Consider the following 23233-nt stretch of genomic DNA (forward strand, 5'->3'; position numbering starts at 1 on the left):
CATTAGCAGAGAATTTGATTTACGAGTGCCTGAGGTTGATAAAAATCCTGTAAGGGCTGGCAGAAGTTTTGGCTACTGCAGAGTCTTGTGAAAGCTCTTAGCTAATAAACATATAAAATTCAAAGAGAAACATCTTTACATAGTTCAGTATTTAATCGTATACCACATTCTCATTATCTTTCTAAATGTCTGTGGTTGGGTTTTTGTCCTCCACAGAATAAAATGCTGTTTACAAGGAAAATCTGAAACAGTTTACGCGTCTTGTATCATGTTATTTGGCACAGCAGGATCTTTATGTATTGGAAAGTGTTGAATTCTGTAATGGTAAAGTTGTCTCAAGTCTCTTAAGTTAGTTAGACAGCTGGAGGACTTAGGAGAAGAAGACGTCTGAAAAAATTAATAGAGGAAAATTTGAACCATTGAAAAACCACACAGAAACATAGTTGAGATCGGGATAGGGCTAGATCAAGTGCTGAGGAACTTGTCCTACTGTTTGGTACACCCTTTGAATGATGAACACAATAAACCTGTTCAATTATTCTGTTCTATTGAATCCTAGGAGGATGATGTCTCAAGGGGGTTAAATATTTTGCATATCTAATTCCTAATTTTTCAGTTCATTTCTTTGCTCCTTCCATGATGTGGAGTTTACAAAGGTATAACAAAGGACAGGGATTGAACCCAGTTTAGGGCAAGATCACAATTCTAACCTCAGGCCAGCCACCTCAGAGAGAGGGAAAAAAGGCAAAATTTTAGTCTGGCTCTGGTTCAGAGCATTTCCAAGACAGAAGTGAAACAAAACATGCTGATATGTGCATGAACTTTGTATTTACTTGGCCAATATATTCGAATGTTACTTGTAAGACAGCCAATTGTTTCTTGTTTGGTGTATGGTACTTGCTATGATAGATGTTAAATGATGATCTATGTTAGATTGTGATACTAATGGATTGAGGTTTAGCTTAAATCTTCTATAATGTACAAGATGGTTAGGAAAAAATAAAGAGGAAACATCAAGCACAATATTGCATTTATTTACACATTCATGTGTTTGTGGTCAGAACCACTGGCACATAGGAACACTGGGAATAGCCCAGCAAAATAGATATAGTTTATTTTAAAAAGTGTCTGAAATTGGGATTGTATCATTCCAGAACAAAGCGCAGATATTTTCCCTCAGGATGCATTCTTCCAGGATCATGTGCTGGGTTTTACAGAGTTGCCATTTCAACTCCTATTCTGTGCTGCTGTTCCCTAGGATCTAAATTCAATTTTTTCTACTGGATTAGGAAGAGATTGTTTGTTTCTAGTACTTGTGAGCCTTGAATGGGAATAGCTCAAAGGCAAGATAATAGGTTTTGCAAAAGCCAAAACGCATCTTAATGACCAATGAGCATTTGGCTACCAGAAGACAGCAGTTCTGCTAACCTACAGTGTAGAAACCTGTTGTTGTTACAATACAACCTCCTCTGTTCAACAGCCTATGCAAGAAGAAAAATAAAGATGAAAAGGCCACATAATTTCCCAACAGAACAGCATACGTCCTTCCTGGAGGGAATTTCAGAATAGCTAGAAGTTAGAAGGGACCACCAGAGATCATTTAGTCCAACCTGCTCAAGGAAGGTCACCTGGAGCAGGCTGCCCCAGGTCATGGTTTGGGGCATTTTGGGAGTTTGGGAGTCTCCAAGGATGGAGACTCCACAGCTCCTCTGGTTAACCTGTTCCAGTGATCCACCAGCCTCACAGGGTGCTAATATGCAAGATACTTATACATAATAATGAAGGCTTTTGCTTTGCTATGGGCATCATAGCAGATACAAGGTAATTAGTAGGTAACAATGGTCCTCAGTAGTGTAGAAGAATCCTAGTCTGGATATTTTTTTCCCCAGCAAGAAAAGCATTACATTTAGATTTTGGTACTGAATTCCTTTACGTGCTTTAAGCCATAATTTCAGAGCACATTGCTCCTGTATGTGTGTGGGGATTTTTCTGCAATTCTTTAAAATCTTTGACAATATCCTTCTCTCTAGATTGGTAAGAAGTGGATTTGATGAGTGGACTGTTAGATGGATAAGAAAGTGGTTGCACAGTCACATCCACAGGGGGGTGGTCAATGGCTCAGAGTCCCATTGGACATCAGTGACAAGTGGTGTCCCTCAGGGGTCCTTACTGGGACCAGTGTTATTTAATATCTTCATTAATGACATAGACAAAAGGGATCAAGTGCTCCTCAGCAAATTTGTAGATGACACCAAGCTGAGTGGTGCTGTTGATGCACCTGAAGGACTGAATGCCATCCAGAGGGACCTGGACAAGCTTGAGGTGTGGACATCTGAGAATCACTCATGGTTTAACAAGACCAAGTGCAAGGTGCTGCACTTTGGTCAGGTCAACCCCCGGTACTAACACAGGCTGTGGGGTGAGCAGACCAAGAGCAGCCCTGCTGAGAAGGACTTGGGGGTGCTGGTGGGTGAGAGGCTGGACATGACCCAGCCGTGTGCACTCACAGCCCAGAAAACCAATCCTGTCCTGCGGTGCATCCAAAGCAGGGTGGGCTGCAGGTGAGGGAGGGGATTCTGCCCCTCTGCTCTGCTGTGCTGAGACCCCACCTGGAGCACTGCAGCCAGCTCTGGGGTCCCCAGCAGAAGAAGGACATTGACCTGTTGGAGCAAGTCCAGAGGAGGCCACCAAATTGATTAGGAGGGAGGAGTATCTGTGCTATGATGACAGGCTGAGAGAACAGGGATTATTCGGCCTGGAGAAGAAAAGGCTTTAGTGTGACCTAATTGTGGCCTTCCAGTACCCGAAGGGGACCTGCAAGAAAGGGGACCTTTTACAAGGGCATGTAGTGACAGGACAAGGAGCAGTGGCTTCAAATTGAAAGAAAGTAGGTTTAAATAAGATATTGGGAAAAAATCATTTACTGTTAGCACTGGAATAAGTTGCCAAGAGAAGCTGTGGGTGCCCCTTCCCTGGAGGTGTTGGAGGTTAGGTTGGATGGAGCTCTGAGCAACCTGGTCTAGTGAAGGTATCCCTGCCCATGGCAGCAGGGTTGGAGCTAGATGTTCTTTACAGAGCCTTCCAGCCCAAACCATTCTGTGATTCTATGATGATTCTTTGATAGTATGATATCCCTTTGAGGCTCTCCTTCAGTCGTGAGTTAGAGCTAAATTATCCATAACAGGATGTCCTGTACTGGTAAATGTCAGTTTGACAGAGCTCAAATTGAGCTGAATTTGAAAGAAATGTCTCATTTTTTTGACCAAGTTTCAATTGCTTCCTTGAGAGAAGGGATAGAGGGGAAAACTGCAGATAAGAAAAACCGGACAATTAGGTGGAAATTTGGGCAAGTCATTGTTACTTGTAAAATCTCTGTATTCTGTAACCTCTGTGATACAATAAGGGAAGCAGGGAGCTTTTGACCTGCCCTGCTGTACCTCAGGGTTGTATCAACGCACTGACCAAGAGCTGCACGTTGTCGAAACTGTCCCATCTCACTGGGGTTTGTTTTGTGCTTATTTGCAGAGCCTGAAGCTGCAGGATGGGGAACAAGCAGGAGAGCACGGACGAGGGAAGGGCATTGACTGTGCCGCTCTCACCTGCATGGTCCAGCTGGCCCAGATCATCCTTGGTGTGGGCCTGGGGCTCTTGGTTAGTGTTGCTGGCAGCGCCGTCACTGTGATTTCGGCATCCACGGTGGCTCTGGTCGGCTGCTGCTTCGTTGCTTTCTGTGTTCGCTATGTGGAGTAGGACTGTGAGAAGCGACTGGAAGAAATCTCCCCAGGGGAGTGTTTTCTTTCTGGGTCCATGGCACTGGTGCTGTTGCTGTGCTGACATTGCTGGCACATCCTCCTCTCTTACCTCCTTGGATCGGTTGCAATTCCAGAGCTTTATGAAACGGAGACTTGATAAAACTGGTTGCCTAATGCCTCAGATGCGTACACACACCCAGTGTATTCACATGCTGTGACATGTGACAGTGTGTCTGCCCACGGTATTTTGATGCCCTACATGAGGAGTCATTACGAAACTCCTCAATACCAATTTGTGGAAGTTAACAGATGAAGTATGTGATAAGCTGAAGTAATGTAAAAGGACAGAGCTGGGAAGAAAGTTATTATTTATCTTGTTTTTCAGGTAATTTAAGTTTGAGGCTGTTCCCTCTGGTAGTCAAAACTGCAAGAGGATCAAGCAGGTATCGAAGGCCAAGCAGTGTGCAGTTGTGTTATGATTAGTAGTACTGCTAAAGGGGATCAGTTAATTATCTGCCACGGTTAAAAGCAGGTTTGGGTGTGAAAAATGTGTGGCATATCAAAAAGATTGAAGATAATTGTTTAAAAACATGATTGTAAAGTAATCATCTCATACTGAGTCCTGCTGCTTCAGTATAAGTGAAGTGAAAGTACTAACTAGGCTTGTCAGGAAAGTCTGCCTAAGTCTGCTCTGCAAATCCATGTGTAGGCACCTAAAAAATGTGTCTGTGGGGAACAGCTGCCATTTCTTCCTTTTTTAAAAACTGGTCTCTGAATTTTGATACTGTAATTTAAAAAATAAACTTGGCCAAAGTAAGAATTTGATGAATGGTTGAAAGCCACTTAAATCTTGGCATTGGATATGACAAGTATTTACCTATTTTTCTCTATTTTCTTCATGCATGTAGCTTTGAGTGAAATGGCATTTGCTCTTTGCAGAATATTGTAAATAAATTCAGTTCTGCAAAGCACTATCAGGAATTACTGTACAGTAAATATGTAAGCCCAGTTGTTTGTATTTTATTGCTTATGAAGCTTCATTCTTATTTTTATAATATTGCCAGAGTTTTGGAAATCCTGTATTTGTGAAAGTTATATACTGTATTTATGCTGTGCTTCCTCTGTTCTGAAAACTGTCATATCCATTCACTATGTTTCATGTTAAGCCTCATGAAGAGATCTGCTAATGCAATATTGTTAATGAACACTGGGAAACTACTGCCAAATATGGTGTTTATCATTGGTTGTGGTGGTTTTTTCTTCTTTTTTTTTTTTAATGTTGCACATGTGTAATCAACACTATTCAGTCAAATGCAATGTTGAGCTAATCAGATCTTAGAAGCTCTGCAAGATATGAACTTACAACACTACAAATAAATGGTTAGATTTGAGCATCAAGTGCCTCCAGAGATGCATCAACTTCATCATTTTTCTATGTTTTGAAGAGTAGAGTGAGTCATTTATTCTCAGGAAAACCAGTTTTCCCCTAGTTAAATTCTTATTAATTATAACAAGCCTATGGAAGCCTCACCTACATTTTCTTGTTGATGACTGTGTCCCCATTGTAGGCTCAAAAAGAGGGTCAGTGCATGGCAAACCTCACTAGAGCATCTTCATCCTGCCTTATGAAGAAACTACGTTTTACATTTTCATTTGTTTTGTGGCTCATCATGTCACATCCATGGAAGAAAAAAGACTGAGGAAGATTGAGTCCCTGGACTATGCTTAAAACACTGTGGGTGCTGAGATGGCTGGAGCACAAGGGTCTCAATGAGGACAAACAGGAGAAAGCCAGAAGATGAAGGATTGTTGTCTTCTCAATTCAGTTTATGCCATCATTAACTCACTAACTTCCATTAACCCAGTACCTCCTGGGAGGAAAAATATTTATGGGAAAAATGAGGCTTCTATGAAGCCATAAAAATAGAGGTGATCTGGTTTTATAGGACTGCACCACATAAACCTGTGCTCCAGAAGCTGTGGTTGTAAAGCTCTGATTCTACTGTGAGGCTGGGAAAGAAATTTTGCAATGTTTACCGATGTCTTTGTCAATATTTTCTTTGAGTTTTAATGCCATCTGAACATTAGCATTAAAATGGTCAGTGTTATCTCTGCTCTGTTGCACAAAGAGAACGCTGGCATTGATTCAGGCCCACAAAGTGACTGTAGAGCTGTAGCAATGTAAGAAGAGTTGTGAACCTGCAGAGAGAAGAGGGAGGTGCCCATCATGTATATCAATGCTTTTATTTATAAATGTATTCGAAGAAAACGGTTTCAGAAATTCATATTGCCATCTTTCTTATGAACTTTCCCTTTAAAATCCACTGCAAGCTACGGAAGACAGAACAGATTAGAGTCACTTTTTCTTTGTAAGTCTCTTCATAAAAATGTCCTATATTGCTTCTAAGACTTCAAAACAATATCTTTCTTTATGAATATTTGTCAAAAATAGCAAGCAGACAAAAAATATGTACAATTTGGAAAACAGTGTTCAAACCAAAAAGAATTATGATGGTGCTCATTCTGAAGTTGAAAATGTACTTCAAGTGTTAATGAAAACAATATAAAATGTTAGTAATTCATAAAAGGGGATAAGTAAATATTTCTTTTAGCAATAGAAATGTCACTAATATGTGTTACTAGTATAATGTGTTACTAATAAATGAAAGGGGATAAAATAACTATTTATTTCAGCAATAGAAATGCTAAAATGTTAAAATATTAAAAGTATTGAAGAAGTGTGCTGTGTGCTACTAATTTAAGAAGTTCTACCTTTTCTGTGCTTTTTCATTATTTCTGGACTTGAGCTATCAATATGATCATTTATTGTACTTAATATCAACTTCTGTTGCAATGGTATGAGTATAAAGTTACAAGTACCCTGTGTCCGGTCTTCCCCATCTGGTTTTATTTCCATATACATAAAATCAAATCAATAAAGATCTTCTTTGTATCATGTTTATGCAAGTGATACATTTAGATGAAACACACAGAATCACAGAATGGGTCAGGTTGGAAGGAACCACAGTGGGTCATCTGTCCCAACCTGACCATCCTGTCTGACCATCCCAGAGCACATGGCACAGGATTACATACAGATTTTTAAATATTGTTTGAATGTTTGTTTTGACTATCTCCAGTGAAGAAAACTCCACAGCCTCTCAGTCATCTCTTTTTGAGGCAGAATAGGCCAGGCCCCCTCAGCTTTTCCTTATGAGAGGTGCTCCTGTCCCTTAATTGTCCTTGTATCCTTTTGCTGGACCTGCTAAAAGATGAGATGTCTTGTGATATCCAACCCCTCCTCCCTCCCACTTTGACTAAAGTAGTCATGGCTGAGCAAAATGAGGCAGGAAACAAGCCTACCATCTTATCTCCATGGCATTTTCCTTTTTCTTTCTCCTATGAACATCTGCCTCTTATTCCCATTTAGCAAGCAGTCATGTCATGCAAGTAAAACCTCCAAGGAACTTTTGGTTGTTTTGTTTAGAGGAGTTGGAGTATTAGTAATGTGACAGTTGTTTGGGTTGGGTTTGGTTTGGTTTTGTTTGTTTTCCCCCATCCCTTGAAGCGTTCCTTCTGTGTTTCACAGTGATCTCATTCTTTGACTTGCTTGAAAACAAACAACTCAGAAGGCCTGTGGCAGATAATTTTTTCTTCCAGATAAACTACACAAGTTGGGATGAATCATAAATGTCTTTGCTTTGGGAGAAATCACAGCTTTCACATTGGTGCCCATGAATCACTACCAGTCCCTGCAGCATGTCAAAAGATAGGAAGAATGGTGTAAGTGAATGTGGCAATGGTGACATTTGATATTTCTGAACTGTAGAGGGATTGTTTCATGGAGGAAAACGGTGGAAGCACCTGCTGTAAAATATCTTTGAAGATATTTGAAAATATCTTTGGGCATGATAAAGCTATAAAAAATGATCTTTAAAACAAAATGTTCCCCTCTAAGTTTCCAGCATTCATTTCTCATTCTCTGGCTGCCCCTTCTTATTTATTCAAGAGGCAAATGTTCGGGGTCACTTGTCCAAGACTAAACTGTGAAAAGTGATTTGCAATTTTTATAGGCCCAGATGGGATGCATCCATGAGCGCTGAGCGAGCTGGCAGACATTGTAGCCAGGCTGCTCATAATCATCTTTGAAAGGTCATGGAGATCAGGAGAGAAAACTGATGACTGAGGACTGGGAGAAAGCAAATGTCACCCTGGTCTTCAAAAAGGGCAAAAAGGAGGACCCAGGGAACTACTGACCAGTCAGCCTCACCTCAATCCCTAGACAGATGATGCAGCACCTCATCCTAGAGGCCACCTCTACCCACATGGAAGACAAGAAAGTAATCAGGAGTAGTCAGCATGGACTCAGTAAAGGTAAATCATACTTGACCAACCTGATTGCCTTCTAGGATGAAACAACTACCTGGACAGATGAAGGGAGAGCAGTGGATATTGTTAACCTTGATTTGAGTAAGGCTTTGACACTGTTTCTCACAATGTTCTCATAAGGCAAGCTCAAGTGTGGGTTGGATGAGTGGACAATGAGGTGGATTGAAGTGGCTGAGTGCCAGATCCCAGAGGGTTTGTAAGGGCATAGGACTGTCACTAGTGGTGTCCCCCAGAGTTCTATACAGGGCCCAGTACTGTTTAACTTGTTCATCAGTGACTTGGATGAAGGGGCAGATGCCTCCTCAGCAAGTTTAGTGATGACACAAAGCTGGGAGGAGTGGCCAATACCACAGGGGGCTGTGCAGCCCTTTGGAAGGATTTCAAGAAGCTGGAGAGATGGGTGGAGAAGAGCCACCTAAAGCTGAACAAAGGCAACTGCAGGGTCCTGCACCTGGGGAGGAATAACCCCTGCACCAGTGCAGGCTGGGGGCCAATCTGCTGGAAAGCAACTCTGCAGAGAAGGACCTGGGGCACTGGTGGACAACAAACTGTCCATGAGCCAGCAATGTGTCCTTGTGGCCAAGAAGGCCAGTGTTATCCTGGGGTTCATTAAGAAGAGCATTGCCAACAGGTTGAGTGAGGTGATCCTTCCTCTCTGATCTTCCTCAGCCCTGGTGAGGGCACATCTGGAGTGTTGTGTCCAGTTCTGGGCTCCTCAGTACAGGAGAGACACAGAGTTCCTGGAGTAGGTCCAGTGGAGGGCTACAAAGCCAATCAAAGGACTGGAGCATCTCTCCTGTGGGGAAAGGCTGCAGGAGCTGGGCATGTTCAGCCTTGAGAAGAGGCAACTGAGAGGGGACGTAATCAATGTCTGTAAATACCTGAAGGGAAGGTGCCAAGAGGATAGAGCCAGGCTCTGCTCGGTTGTGCTGAGCAATAGAACAAGAGATTGTGGGCAGAAGCTGATGCACAGGAAATTCCACCTGAATATGAGGAAGAACTTTACTGAGCCAGTGACTGAACACTGAAACAGGTTGCCCAGAGAGGGTGTGGAGTCTCCCTCATTGTCGAGATATTCAAGAACCATCTGGACACCATCCTGTGCAATCTGTTCTGGGATGACCCTGCTTGAGCAAGAAGGTTGGACCAGATGACCCACTGTGGTCCCTTCCAACCTGACCCATTCTTTGATTGTGTGAATTCTGTTGCCATCTGCAGTGTATTCAGTTTCGTACATTGCTCCTTTAGATGGACAATGTGTTAAGCAGTTGCATTTCCTAAATTTTCTTACTGGAAATGAAAATTTTACCTCCTGTGTATTAATATTTTACCTGTGCACTAAAGATAGTGACTTCACATCATGCAGAGACTTCAAACCAGAGACTATTACCATGTGTTGCTTCAGGTAAGGGCTTGCAGTCATAAGAGGGTAAAATTCAGTGCTTTCTACTCTGCGAGGCAGGTTGGACAGAGAAAAGCGGATCCTGTCTGACACATTTTCAGCGGGAGACATCTGTGACGTTTTCTGAAAAATGGAGTTATCCCGGTTTTTTGCACGGACAATTTCCCGAGGCTTTGTGGGCTCCAAGGAGGAGCGGCCGCCGTGCTCCCTCCACCGAGGGGTCCTTGCGTGCCCCCTGGTGTTCAGTTACATTATGGCACCTCTCCCGACCGAGAGGGACTGTGCCTGCTTTTTCCACCTTGCCCTGGAGTTTCCCCACAGTGATGCGCTGCTGCAGTTCAGTTCTCTCGGTTTTTTTTTTTCACGTGCAGACGACAAAGGAAAGCCGCCTGCTACCAGCTATAACCCAGCTGCCTAATGCAGTGACAGCACTGCGCTGTGGACATGCGGTGGTAGGAGACCCCCCACACCGAGGACATGCTCAGCATCAGACTCCTGGCAGAATCTGGCCTTTGAAGCCTTCAGTGCTAGTGCCAAGGGTCAATCCTGTACTGCAGCCAGCCCCCGAGTTTTTGGCAGGCGAATTTTTGTTGCATTGGTTGCCAGCAGGTGAGGTGCATCACGAGGCAGGGACAATTGGTCACACAGAGAGGCAACACCTCTCTGTTTTCAGGGCCCCTCTGCTTGTTAGGGGCTGAGGAGTAGACACGAAAAATACCAGAAATGTGGAGTCCAAGATGTGACAAGAGGGTAAGGAGAATATTCTGGCAGAGATGCCTTTTGTTAAAGTCTGGGAGCACTAGCCTGGAATTGCATGGCTGGCAGATCACTATAGAAGCGCAGATGTATCTCAAATGATTTGGGATTTTCCAACATTCATATTTTTTTTTTTTTAGTAAAATTAATGCTATCTTGCAATGCAATTTCCAGTTTACTCAGTTCACAGAGATTTTGAGAGCTGAAGTACTTGTTTCTTTAATACGTGCTGAAAGTCCAATCCCAACAAGTGGGCCTTCAAGAAATATATCCCAAATATCGACATAATGTTGCAAAGCATGGCAATAAAACATAAAATAAAGCTGTTAGAATTGATTCTCTCTGAGATAAAGATGGTACTTTATTAAAGCATGATGTTCTTTCCTGAACAGGAACTTTGCATTTTGGAATATTTTGCTTGAAATGAATTTATGTCAAATGTGCTCAAAATTCAAGGTTTCAGTCTACACTGACATCTCTGAAAATGTAACCCCAAATGTGGAATTTAAACTATATTCTTCTTTTCACCATCTATGATTGACTGTACGGATTGAGGAGTTACTTAATACAATGCTGTTGGATCTCTGCTACTTTCAGTTCAGGAGCTCATGGTCAGTTCTCTACCTCTATCTGCATCACTGGATTTGCCCATGAAAAAGGGAATGGAGTTCAGCAGGAAATCACTTGTGATGGGCAAGAGGAAGCCTATATTTCCTCTGAGCCCTCTCCACAATTTTGGCAGAAATAAAGAGCAATAAAAACATATTTGAAATCATTTAATAGATGGTTTGAAATACACAGTAGTAGGTGACCTGGGGGCATAAAATTTTTAGAGATTTTTCAGAATAAACATCGAGCAAGACAGACACGTACTAATCCTACTGTTTTGGAACAGAGATAAAGAGCAATTTATTTGTCATCACAGAATCACACATAAGCACAGAATAGTTGGAGTTGCCTCTGGAGATGACCCAATCCAAGCCCCCTGCTCAGCGTAGAGTTGCTAAAGCAGGCCAGTCAGTGTCAAGTCAGATTCTGAGCATCTCCAAAGCTGGAGACTCCACAACCTCTCCAGGCAACCTGTTCCAGTGCTTGATCACACTCACCACTAGAAAGCTGGGGTGTTTTTCTTACATTTAAATGATATTTATGGAATTTGTGCCTATTGCCTCTTGTCCACATTCCCTGGGCAATACTTGGAAGAGTCTGATTCCAGCTTCTTTAGTCCCCACCCACATTAGGTATTGATATACACACACTGATAAAATCCCCAAGCCTTCTCAGGTCCAGAGTGAATAATTCCAGCTCCATCAGCCTTCCCTAACATGGCAAATGGTTCAAGCCCTCTGTCATACTGAAACTTCTCTGGTAAGTAAACCAGAACCAGGCAACTTGCCCAGAACTGGACACAGTATCTCAAATATGGCCTCACCAGCCTGAGCAGAGGGGGAGGATCCCCTCCCTTGATCTGCTGGCAGTGTTCTGCCTAATGGAGCCCAGGATGCTGTTGGCGTTTGCTGCAAGGGCACACTGCTGGCTCGTGTTCCCCTTGTCCACCAGGATCCCTAGGTCCTTCTCTGCAAAGCTGCTTTCCAATCAGATTCCAGCCTGTACTAATGCAGGAAGTTATCCACCCCTTCCCCCACTGCAGGACTTTGCACTCCCTTTGTTGAACTGCCTGAGGTTCCTGTCAGCCCTTTTCTCCAGCATGCTGGGGACCCTCTGAATGGAGGCACAACCCCCTGGTGTACCAGTCACTCCTCCCAGTGCAAATATGCTGAGGGTGCATCCTGTCCCATTGTCCACATCTTTAATGAAGGTGTTGAACAGGGCTGGCCTCAGTACTGATCTCCAGGGCACAGTCACTGCCCTCCAGCTGGACTTTGTGTTGTGAATCACAACACTTTGCACCTACCATTTAGTCAGTTTCACTCCGACTCACTTTCCACTCACTAGTCCATAATTGATCTGTTTGTCTACGAGGATGTCATGAGAGAGAGCATCAAAAGTCTTATTTATGTCAAGATAAACAACATCAGCTGCTGTCACCTCAACTGCCAAGCCAATTGTCTAATCAGACATGGTTTACCAGCTTGGTCAGATATGATTTCCCCATCATCTCAACTCTAGGATAATTGTTGGTGGCAGTGAATGGATAACGAATTTATTATCTCAGTTTTAGTATTTAGCCTGAAAAGAAAATTGAAGGTATTTGATTTTCAGATCTCTTTTCTAAGCTGATCAGACTTCTGCACAAGCACAGAAACAAGTTGTTTTTCTACAAGATTCCAGTTTTATCCAGCATGCTGTTAGATGTGACTGCTGAATGGAAGTGGAAAGGTTCATTGAACAATGACTCTAGAAGAAAGTATTGAATACCTAATTTGATCACTGTGCAATTGACTATACTCATTCAGCTGGTCTCTGCAAGAAAAAACACAGGTGGAGAAATAGTATTTCACTGTCCCAAGGAATGGATGAGTAAGGGAGGTATCTGAGTAATCTACCTACCTTTATTATTTCCCACAATAATAGTAAGCAGTCCTTGCCAAGCAGGTAGACCAAGGTTTTCAAAAATCTGTAAACTCAGTAAAGTGCTTTTGTCTCCAGCTCACTTTTTGGCCCAGTTTGCTCAGCCATTCTGTAAGTCCATATTTTACAGGTAAGATTTTGGGAAGGACTCTGAGGCTATGCACGAACATAGGCTAAGAAATCTGCTTACATGTGTCAGCAGCTACACTTTAGCATAGGACTGAGTTAACTGAGGTTTTTTAACTGCTTAATCATGGTAAAAAGGTATTTTCAATAACCTTCTTTGAATGGAAAAAGAAGAAATCTGTTCTGAAGCAGCAGAGAAATAACCTTCGCTAAAAAAAAAAGAGGATCTAAGCTCTTAAGTCCTTGAGCTGCACCTCACCATAGCTATGTCTGCTCAAGCTCAGGGGTACGAATTAGATCAGAGCTTCAGTGCAGGCATTCAATTGAATAATCAAGTTTAGAGTGGACAGTCATGAATGAGAATGAAGGAGACTAGATTTTTTTTTTTTTTTTTACTGCTAAGGTGAATGCCAGAATAACGCACTGAGAAATTGAAAGGGTATTTCTACTGAGGAGGGAAACCTGGAATTGCAGTGGAGGTTGTTATTACATTAAGAGCTTGGTTAGTTATTTAAGGGGCTGAGGCATTTAAAAAAGCCCTTCAGCAATCAAAGTTTTTGCCTAATGAGAATATCCAGTCTTTAAAGATTCTTTCAGTTTGTCACTAGATGTCAGCCTGCACCTTCGGGTCCCTATTGTTCTGCAATGATGTGCATCTCTCTACCAGCGCCCCACCAGCAGTCTGAACATGGCAGGAGACCAGTCACAAAAACCTCTTCAAGGACTCCCTAAGTATTGTTTTGTATCCTTCAGCTGTGTTTATTTTAGTCCATGAAAAGGTGATTGTTACAAACGAAGACATGAACATTAGTAGGAAACAGGAGCATTTGTGAAGCATGTTGTCCTGATTACTTAGGAAACTAATGGATACCCAGTAGGATTTGTTGCTGTTGAGCTGGGAAGACCCTCTGCTGAGGCCACACACCTGATGCCGTGTGCACAGTCAGAGTACCTTCCTCTCAAGGGCCTGGTGGGTTCCCCTGCCTGTGCAGCTCAGAGCCTGGATTTCGTGCTCTGTTAGCTGAGATTCACAGCACGTGTGAAGCGGAACTTCTCTCTGCTTAGGCACAGCTAGAGCAGTGCTCTTTGGCCATGCTGGACACACACTGACCTGCACAGCCTGAGCTGCTGGTCCAGCCTAAACCAGCATTTGGTGTGGATGGGTTGTGCCTCTTTCAAACAGCAGATTCCTGGCCTGGTGGATCAGCAGCCTGAGTGAGAGCTGCCCCTTAAGTCTCTACACACCCGAGGTATTTTCCTGTTTGGGTGATTTGGCAAATGTAATGTTTTTATGTCTGTAATGCTCAGACACCTGGGGTTTCCTCAGGGAATGGTACCTTGATAGTATTCTGGGATAACTATGGGTTGTTTTGAACTCCATCTATTTTACTGTGTTGTTTTGCTGGCATAACATTATGTCTGCATTGACATCCACAAAAGGCCATGGGTTTTGCCACACTGAGCACCACAGAAGATGTCTTTTAGGTAGTTTGCTATCTACTGAAATTCACAGTCATGCTTTAGACACTTGGATAGCTCTTTATTTAAAGCACAAGAACATTTAAGCATCAGATAGAGAATAAATTCCCAGCAAGTTAAGCAAGAAATTATGCTGTTCAAAAGCAAACAGTAAGAAGTGCATCTGGCTGTGAGATTCCTCCTGTATCCTTAATTTAGATACTTTCTCCTGGCCTACAGAGACACTGTATATCTCTCTGAATTCTGGACTTAAGAGTTCCTGGTATCTTTTTCTCATCCAACTGTGCAGCTTTCTTCACCTGCAGCACAGATGTTAGAGCTTTCTCTCAGAATCCGTGAGACCCAAATGAATTTTTTGCAAATCCTTCAACTCACTAGCCTGTTATACCTGTAGAAAGGCCTCAGATTCTTGCACAGCATACTGAAAAGTTAATTGGACCAGGACCTGGGAGCAAGTTAAGCATTGTTCTTGGAAAGTGGAGACCTAGAACCCAGACCTGGATCCAATTTCTCTTCAGTATTTACAGGGAATTGAGACAATTCCTCTTTGGAGATTACACCCTAACCACTATGCTGCCAGGTAGTGTTTGAGGGCTTACTTTCCCCCTTCTCTTCCAGCAACAGTGAGCAATTCATGCAACAGGAAACAGAGAGTTTGAGCACATTCATGAAGTAGCCCAGAGGTTCAGTCATTCCCCTGGGAAGCTGGATCTCTCAGGCTGTATGTGAGAGTTATCCCCCCTAATTCAGCATTTCAAACAGGAAGAGGAAGGAGCCTAATCTGCAGACACACACTGAAGGTGGGACTGAAGAAGCACATCTAGACATAGATTCAAAGGGATGGAGGAAATGAGTTAAGTTTACAGCCTCTCCTGACTTAGTGTGGCATGGCACAGTGTCTCCTGTGTCAGGATGCAGAGTTGCCTCCCTCGCAGGATATACAGTGTGGTCAGTCCCAATAGAGATATCCCCATATCTGTATGAGCACAGAGATAAGTGCTACAGAATTAAGCTGATTTAGGCATGCTCAGGAGCAGATTTCTAAGCACAAAAAAATTTCACTAGAAAAAGCTTTAAGTACCTATAGACTTACACTGATAGCCAAGCCAGGATTTAGGAAGTCAGAGAGGCAGTTGTACAGTACTCAGATGCTCAAGTTCTTCTGTGGATATATCTGATCTCTTCAGAGTCTTTGCATCTGTGTAAGTATGCCCATCAGCTGGCAGCTCATTTCTCTTCTTCTTCTCCAGACACCTTGGAAATAAGCATCTTCCTAGTTAGCAAGTGCCCAAGGCTGTAGAAGTTTCGTCTGCCTTGAAAAAAAAAGCTTCCCCTTACAAGTAGCAGAACCAGCTGCTTTCAGACCAATCCCAAATTTTATAACAAGAGTTACCAACATGTGCAGTAAACAGAATCTGGAAACTATAATTGCCACTAACGGCACTTCAGTTTTCTCTGGACAGAAACAGCAAGTTTCTTCCACATCAGTACTGAATCAACCCTCTACATAAACACATTTTTAGCAGTCAGGCAGATGTTGGAGTTAGACTGCAAGGAAAGGGACTGGAAATAGAAAGGAGTTTTGAATATCCTATTTAAGTAATCATCTCACACGTAGTATAAGGAATTAATGAACTTGTGTTCTGTAAACAAAACCAGAACTGTTGCATTTCTCCATCTTTTAAAACAAATATTTTGACCTTTACATTTTAAATTATTTTTTCCTCATAATTAAAAATAAAATTTAAAAAAGTAAATATGTAGCCTTACCATAAAAACTTTCACAGCTTAAAAATACACTTTTTCATCCCCATAAAAGTTCATTTCAGATCACCTCAAATTATTTCCTGGGTGTTTCTCTGGAACACAGACTGGGTCCGGCATTGTCCCTGACATTCTCTAGGCTACAAAAGTGCTGACCTGCAGGCCCCAGGGCTGCTCAGCTGAGAGGAACTGAACTGGAGTTAACTGAAACACTGGCAAGTGTCAGTGCAGACCCTTAGCAAAACAAAAGCTATTGTACTTGGTTTTAACTGAACCCAGAAGTATCCCAGGGCAAGTGACGTGAAGTGTCTAAGATTGTTTCTTTTTCCCCTGTTTGCTTTATTATTATTATTATTATTTTATTTACAGTTGTGCTGGTTTCCTGAAGTGAAATATGAACAGTCTGAAGTGCAGCAAGAATAAAGCCTGCAGCCTCAGTGCCCTGGGAAAGATGCTGGCTTGCTCCACATTGTCTTGAGCAGTGAGGTCTTCCCCCAGCAGCCTGGAGAGAGCCTGGGGAACACGATGTCACGGGATTCACATCCTCCCCTCTAAACCCAGGCAAAGCAACACCTCCCCATCAAGATGCAAGTTCTGTCCTTGGGTTTCTGCTTGGCTGTCTGGGTTGCTCTATATCCTGGCAGCTGCTGAGGGGTTGAAGGTAGCTAGGAAAACATATCCTGCCCAGATCTGGAGGGAAGCACAGTGCCCCTTGTCCCCTCTCTTTCATAGGTGCCTCAGAGAGGAGAAAGGGGCTAAGCCTTAACAACAGGAGCCCTGTACCCACTTGTCCTGGCTGTTCCCATTAGGGCAGGTTTGAAACAGGACACAGGCTGTCTGATCCCTGTGCCCGCACTGGAGCCCAGGGAGCAGTGACCACAGTCAGGCTGGCACCTTTTTCAATGTCCCTCTCCCTGCCACAGTCAAACACATGGAGGGGAGGGCTGCTGGCCTCTTGCTGCTTACAACTCCAACCCAGGGGGACACAGTCAAGGCCCCCCAGCCTCACTCCACCCCACACAGCCACTCTACTTCCTGTGGTACTTTACAAATCCTGCATCTTCCCTGGCTGGAGTAACCATCACCCTCTCCAGTTTCTGTGACTCAGAACATGTACAAGCACTAAAAGGTATCTCCTAGAGACACCTCACCTTGCCTCCTTCTGCTCCTCTTTTCCAGCTTGGGGTGTGTTTTCATCAAGCGTCCAAGGGCAGACACAGCCGCAGAAGAGCATCTCTCACGCAGAAGTCCTCCTTCACCCATCCCTCCTCCCCTCGTCCCTGGCAAGGCGTTCAATATTTCAGGGCCACACCTTTCCCATAGCCCACAGTCCCACCCCCCGGAGCCCCCTGCTGGTCTCAGCAGCGATGCTCCATGGAGCTGGCAGGCAGGAGGTCACAGCGGCTGTTGTACATCACCACCCCGGGAGGGTAATAGGCCACCTCCGGCTGGATGGCGGCAGCAGGGGAAGCAGCAGTGACAGGGTGGACAGGCACAGGCACCAAGGCATGCAGGGCCTGCTCCTCCTTCTCAGGCTTGGTGGTGTCAGTGAAAGGGCGCATGGCGGTGAGGGAAGGTGAGGTGATCTTCCAGAGGAGGCTCTTCAGTGCCTTGCGAAACTCCCTGCGCATGAGGCAGTAGAGGATGGGATTGAGGCAGCTGTTGGAGTGTGCCAGGCACACGCTGATGGGGAAGAGGTACACTTGGGAGAGGAAGTACTCATTGCTGAAGTGCACCACGTTGAGTTTGATGAGTATCCCCCACGTTGTAAGTGCTTGATTAGGCAGCCAGCATAAGAAGAAAGACAACACCACGATGGACACTGACCGAGTCACTTTGGAGCGGCGCTTGGTGCTGGGGCCACTGCAAGTGCTGCCAACGTGCTTACCAGTGATGAAGCGGACCAGGAGCAAGTAGCAGAGACAAATGATGACCAGCGGCACCACAAAGCCCAGCAGCACCTTCTGGATGTGGTACAGACCCAGCCAGAACTGCCCATTGCTGCCTTGGCCCTCTGGGAACTTGACAAGGCAGAGAACATCATCAAAGACAGTGGCAGTAGTGGAAAAAATGGCATGGGGCAGGGAAGCCAGGACAGCTAACAGCCAGATGAGTGCACAAAGCCACTTGACAGAGCAGCAGCCACCCAGGGGGTCTCCTCGACGCTGATTATTCAAGGCTGAAGCCACAGAGCGGTATCGAGCCACACTCATGGCAGTGAGAAAGAATACACTGGCATACATATTCATGGCTGTCACATATGAGACAATCTTACACATTGCCTTGCCAAAGAGCCAGTTGAAGTCTAGTGCGTTCTCCACCGCCCAGAATGGTAAAGTCAGCACAAACTGGAAGTCAGTCACTGCCAGGCTGGTCACAAAGAGGTTGATGGAGGATTTTCTCCAGCCTTGCTTGCTTTTCATCAGGTAGAGCACCAGCAGGTTGCCCACCAGCCCCAGAGCGCACACCACGGAGTACACCAGCGAGATGACAATCCGCACCACGTCAGAGTTGTCTCCCTGCATCCCATCAGCTCGCTCCAGGTTGATGTTCTTGAGCAACTGCAGGAAGGACACGTTGCTCCTGTTGTCCATCTGAGCGCCCTCCAGGAAACCCAGCGGCGCGTCCCAGGACTCCCGGTCCGCTCCTTCTTTCATGCCAGCGGCCGGCGAGGAGGCACCGCGCTCGCAGGGCTCGCCCATCCCATGCTAGGGTGGGAGACGTGTCCGCGGGAGATTTTTTTCCCCCAGAAGCAGACCGGCAGAGGCAGCGGGGACAGGGCACGGGTTGTTTCCGGCTGGATGGACGGCACAGCTGCTCGTGGCTGGGTGGCACGGCTGTTCCCGGCTGGAAGGACAACACTCCTGGCGCCGCTCCCGCTCCGCGCCGCGCTTATATCCGCGCCGGCGGGGCCGGGGCATGCGCGGTGGGCGTGGAGCTCTCCCGGGTGCTGAGCGCGGCTCCCCCGCTCCCCGACCCGCGGATCCCGGCGGCTGCTCCCCACGGATCGCCCCCGTCCCGTCCCGCCTACCTGTGAACCAGCCGGGCGGAGCGTTCCTGCGGGCTGAGCTCATCAAGCGCCCCGCCAGAGGCGATGCCCCCTCCGCCCATGAGATTCCCCCCACCCCGATGTGATACCCCCGATGTGCGCCCCGTGGGTCAGCTCCCGCAGAAAACCCCAACCTTCCACCCCCTGCGCAGGGAGCAACTGCTGGGGGCGAGTCGCAGCTCCGCCGAGCCGCAGGGTGAGCCCCGAAGCTGAGCTCCTACGCCTGAGAAAACTCTGCACCAAGCCGGAGCGCGCCTCGCCATCCCCAGAATGACCATGTTCCGAACGGCGGCTGACAAAAGCCTCTCCTGCTTTTGGGACGTCGGGAGACGGTGGCTCTCCCTAATTTTAAAACGAACGGCACGTACAACGAAGCTGTAAAGTCCGGCTGGTTGTGGTACGCAGTGCTTGGGCAAAGGGAAGAGAGGGAGCAGCCGGTTCCCCCGAGGGGGAGGCGGAGGGGAGGTCGCGGGATCCCACCCGCAGGGGGCCCCGTCGCGCCGGGAAGCGGCGGCCGCCGGCCCCGGCCCCATCCCTGCCGTGCTTGGGGCCCGAAACTCACCTCCCCACCAAGTCTGCAGCAGAAAGATAAAGCAACCGATGGGAATAAGGAACGGAGGTTTGCCTTCTCCTCTCCTGTTTTTAAATAAACCAAGATAACTGCTCATTTCGAAAACCAAATAGATTCTAAATATATCTAAATAAAGCACTGTGAATCAGCCATCAGGGGAAGATTAACGGAACATTTAACAAGTAAATTATTTCTCCATTGATTTATCTCACTGAACTTCCTGCACACATCATTGTGTGCCATTTGTTGCCAGCAGTCCACTCATCACTTTGGTTTATATCTACAGAAACCCTGTAAAAGTATCAGCCAGATCATGGTATGAGAGTTTTAAAGGGGGACAAGAGTAATTAGTAAGTTTTATATATCATTCATATTACATATAATGAATATAATTACCAAATTATGCAATGCTCTGGGAAGACAGCCTCCAGATTACTTGCTATACTAAACATATTGGTATTAGAATGACATATTAAATTAAAAAAAAAAAGGACCTTCAGAAGCCTGACTGCAGGAACCATTGAAAAATGGACTCCTGACATTTCTTCCTGTCATGGTTTAACCCCAGCCAGCAACCAAGCACCACATAGTATTCACTCCCCCATCAGAGGCATGGGGAAGAGAACTGAAAGGGTAAAAGCTAGAAAACTCATGCGTTGAGATAAAGACAGTTTAATAGGGAAAGCAAAAGTCTGCTCACAAACAGAGCAAACCAAGGAATTAATTCACAGCTTCCCATGGGCAGGCAGGTGTTCAGCCATTTCCAGGAGACAGAGTTCCATCACAGTTATTTGGGAAGACAAAATCCATCACTCCAAACATCACCGTCTTCCTCCTTCTTCCTCCCACTTTAATTACTGAGCATGATGTCACATGGTCTAGAACATTCCTTTGGTCAGTTTGGGTCACCTGTCCCAGCTGTGTCTTGTCCCAGCTTCCTGTGGCCCCCCAACCTCCTTGCCAGTGTGGCACTATGAAAGGCAGAAAAGGCCTTGGTTCTGTGTAAACACTGCTCTGTAATTACAGAAACATCTCTACATTATCAACTTTGTGTTCAGCACAAACCAGATATACATACCAACCACTGTGAAGAAAATTAACTCTACCCCAATTGAATCCAACACACTTCCACGCTTTCTCCAAATTATGGATTTTTTTTCCTAGGTTCCCATACCTCTTAAACACTGACTAGGGTCACATTCAGGAGGCATTTTCAATGGTAAGGCATTAAGCTGCATCTCTTAGCCTGCTGAATGGCAACAGTTCCTCAAATTCTCTCATGGAAAGGAAAGCATCCTTGTTGTGAAACTTGACAATCCCATCAGTCCCACCAGTGTTGCACTCAACTGTAAAACCGTGTATGTGGAAGAGAAAGCCAAGGATCCTTCAATGGTAGTGGAACAACCACAAAAACAAGCAAAGGGAAAACACTGAGTTTCAATCAGAGCTGCAGCACTGCAGAGGCTCTGTAAATAGTGCAGGAGGTGAGGTGCCCGCCAGCCCCCTGCAGTGATAGCTGCCTTGGCACTAGTGTCAGCACTTATCCAAAACCAGGGTTAGTAATATATTTGCAACAAGCAAGTTCACGTTCAATTTTACCTCTCTACTCGGTCCTGCTACCATTAACTCACAAGGTAAAAAAAAAAAATCTGGAATCGAGTCATACAGAGGCTATGATTCGTTCACTTGGTGAATCATTAGCGAGACTGACAGTGCAGAAGTGGATTTTTTTCCACATTGAATTCTGCCCCCATTTCTCATCACATTGCAAGCTCCACACTCAATTTTAAATATTTTACTGGAAAAATTGCAGTAAGCATATCTTACATAGAATAATTTCTTCTAACATTTATTCTGCTCAGCACATTTTTTTGATACATAACAGAGGCTGAAAAGTAACAATCATTCAGAAAGGTTAGGAGGATGGAAACAATGCCCAAAGATACATTACTTTTTCTCTTAGTCACCCAGAGAAAGCCACAAAGTGTGAGGACTGAGGTATCTCACAGGAACACACTAGCAGTGAACTTTAAACTCAGGGCTGCAAGTGTGAAATGTTTGTCCAAGGTTTCTGCTCATATTTTGAATGCCAGACAAATTCCTTTTTAGCCTTGGGTGGAGTTTATTTTTATTTTTTCATTCTTCATCTTAGAGAAGTTTTAGAGGCAGGTAAGGAAACTTGCTACACCTAGATGAATAATATAGGAAATATTTAATGAATAATTTAACACATTGCCAGAACACTTCCATAGCTGGAAAAATGTTAAAAAACCCATCAGTTACTTTCAAAAATTATTGCCAAATTCATCAGATACAGTACCCAAGGCTCAATGTTCCGGAAAATATTGTCTTCGTTTGTTCCCTATTCATTTCACCAATGCTGCCAAAGGCTTGTTGCTAATATGTAACTTTTCAGGCTCTTCTTTTTATCAAAGTGTCAGTGTAACTGGTGTTACTGACTCAAACCTTCTGAAAACTAAAATAAACTTGATAGGCATAGGCTTTTGTGATGTATTCTGGTGATAACTGTGAAAAAATGGCTGATTTGTTTATTTTGGAAATCTCAAAAAGATCCTGCAGGGTTTCTAAGAGGCTTTTTGGGGTATATATAGTATTATGCTAAAATAATTCAAGGAGTTGAGGTTGCTAGATTGCCTGCAGACAGGATCCATCAGCACAGTAAACTTAAGAAGCTTTCACCAGTTCAGATCACCAACAGAAGCTGCGCATTGATTCTGACCATATTGTATCACAGATAAAAGAATCCCTGCAGGTGTTTCTAAAATAGCATTTAAAAATGTTTCAGATAAATAAGCAAAAAAAACCCTCCCAACATCTGCCGAAAATTATAATTTTCCTCCAATTCACCCTAAAGAATTCCTATAATTTTTCAACCCCTTTACAGACCTTGTACACAAACTACAATTTTTCGCTACAATTTTGGTATAATTTTACTACAATTACAACAGTGACTGAACCACCTGGACTGCTCTTCTGAAATGTTTTGCCAAGGGAGATGGGTTTCTGTTTTCAAAATAAAGTCATTTTTGTAGTTTATAATAGATTATTGAAATGTTGAATATATCACTTAACATGGAAACATGGGACTATTTCTCTGGGTATTTTTATAGCATGAAGGGATGTTTAATTTTTTTTTTTTTCTATTTGACATGCTGAAGTAAAACTAATAGGAAAGCTCTTGAACAGATTTCATTAAAAAGAGTAATATATATTACTGTAATGGGTTTTACATTATTCTTAAATGATGCATTCTTGCAATTGCATTCTGTTTATGAATAATTCTTTTTATGGCATTTTCTTTTCATTAAAACAAAATTCTGGAGGAACAGAAGGAAACAGGAAAAGGAAATTTCACATTTGTTTATTTTCTCAGTTCCGATTTCTGGAATCCA

The 23233-nt window shown here is 44.2% G+C and overlaps 2 protein-coding genes across 4 annotated transcripts in view; one reads left to right on the forward strand and one right to left on the reverse strand.

Annotated features, from left to right (window-relative positions):
* Positions 1-6096, forward strand: part of SLC45A2 (solute carrier family 45 member 2) — an 18623-nt gene extending 12527 nt beyond the window's left edge. The window contains exon 7 of the mRNA XM_050329474.1: positions 3526-6096. Coding sequence (XP_050185431.1) covers positions 3526-3750 — 225 coding nt within the window. The 3' untranslated portion in view covers positions 3751-6096. The remainder of the gene's footprint in view (positions 1-3525) is intronic.
* RXFP3 (relaxin family peptide receptor 3) overlaps positions 1-19061 on the reverse strand; it is a 22539-nt gene extending 3478 nt beyond the window's left edge. Inside the window, exons 1-2 of one of the 3 annotated variants that reach the window (XM_050329472.1) lie at positions 17352-19061; positions 13168-15690 (exon numbers count right to left, since the gene is read on the reverse strand). In XM_050329472.1, coding sequence (XP_050185429.1) covers positions 17559-18902 — 1344 coding nt within the window. In that variant the 5' untranslated portion in view covers positions 18903-19061 and the 3' untranslated portion in view covers positions 13168-15690; positions 17352-17558. Of the gene's footprint in view, positions 1-13167 lie in introns of those variants that run through there. The other 2 variants (XM_050329473.1, XM_050329471.1) reach the window with 2 other exon arrangements.
* Between the last annotated feature and the right edge of the window lie 4172 nt (positions 19062-23233).

The sequence above is a fragment of the Myiozetetes cayanensis genome, unplaced genomic scaffold, assembly GCF_022539395.1.
Source record: "Myiozetetes cayanensis isolate MyiCay16 unplaced genomic scaffold, myiCay2020 scf4, whole genome shotgun sequence".
In the NCBI taxonomy this organism is placed as follows: Eukaryota; Metazoa; Chordata; class Aves; order Passeriformes; family Tyrannidae; genus Myiozetetes; species Myiozetetes cayanensis.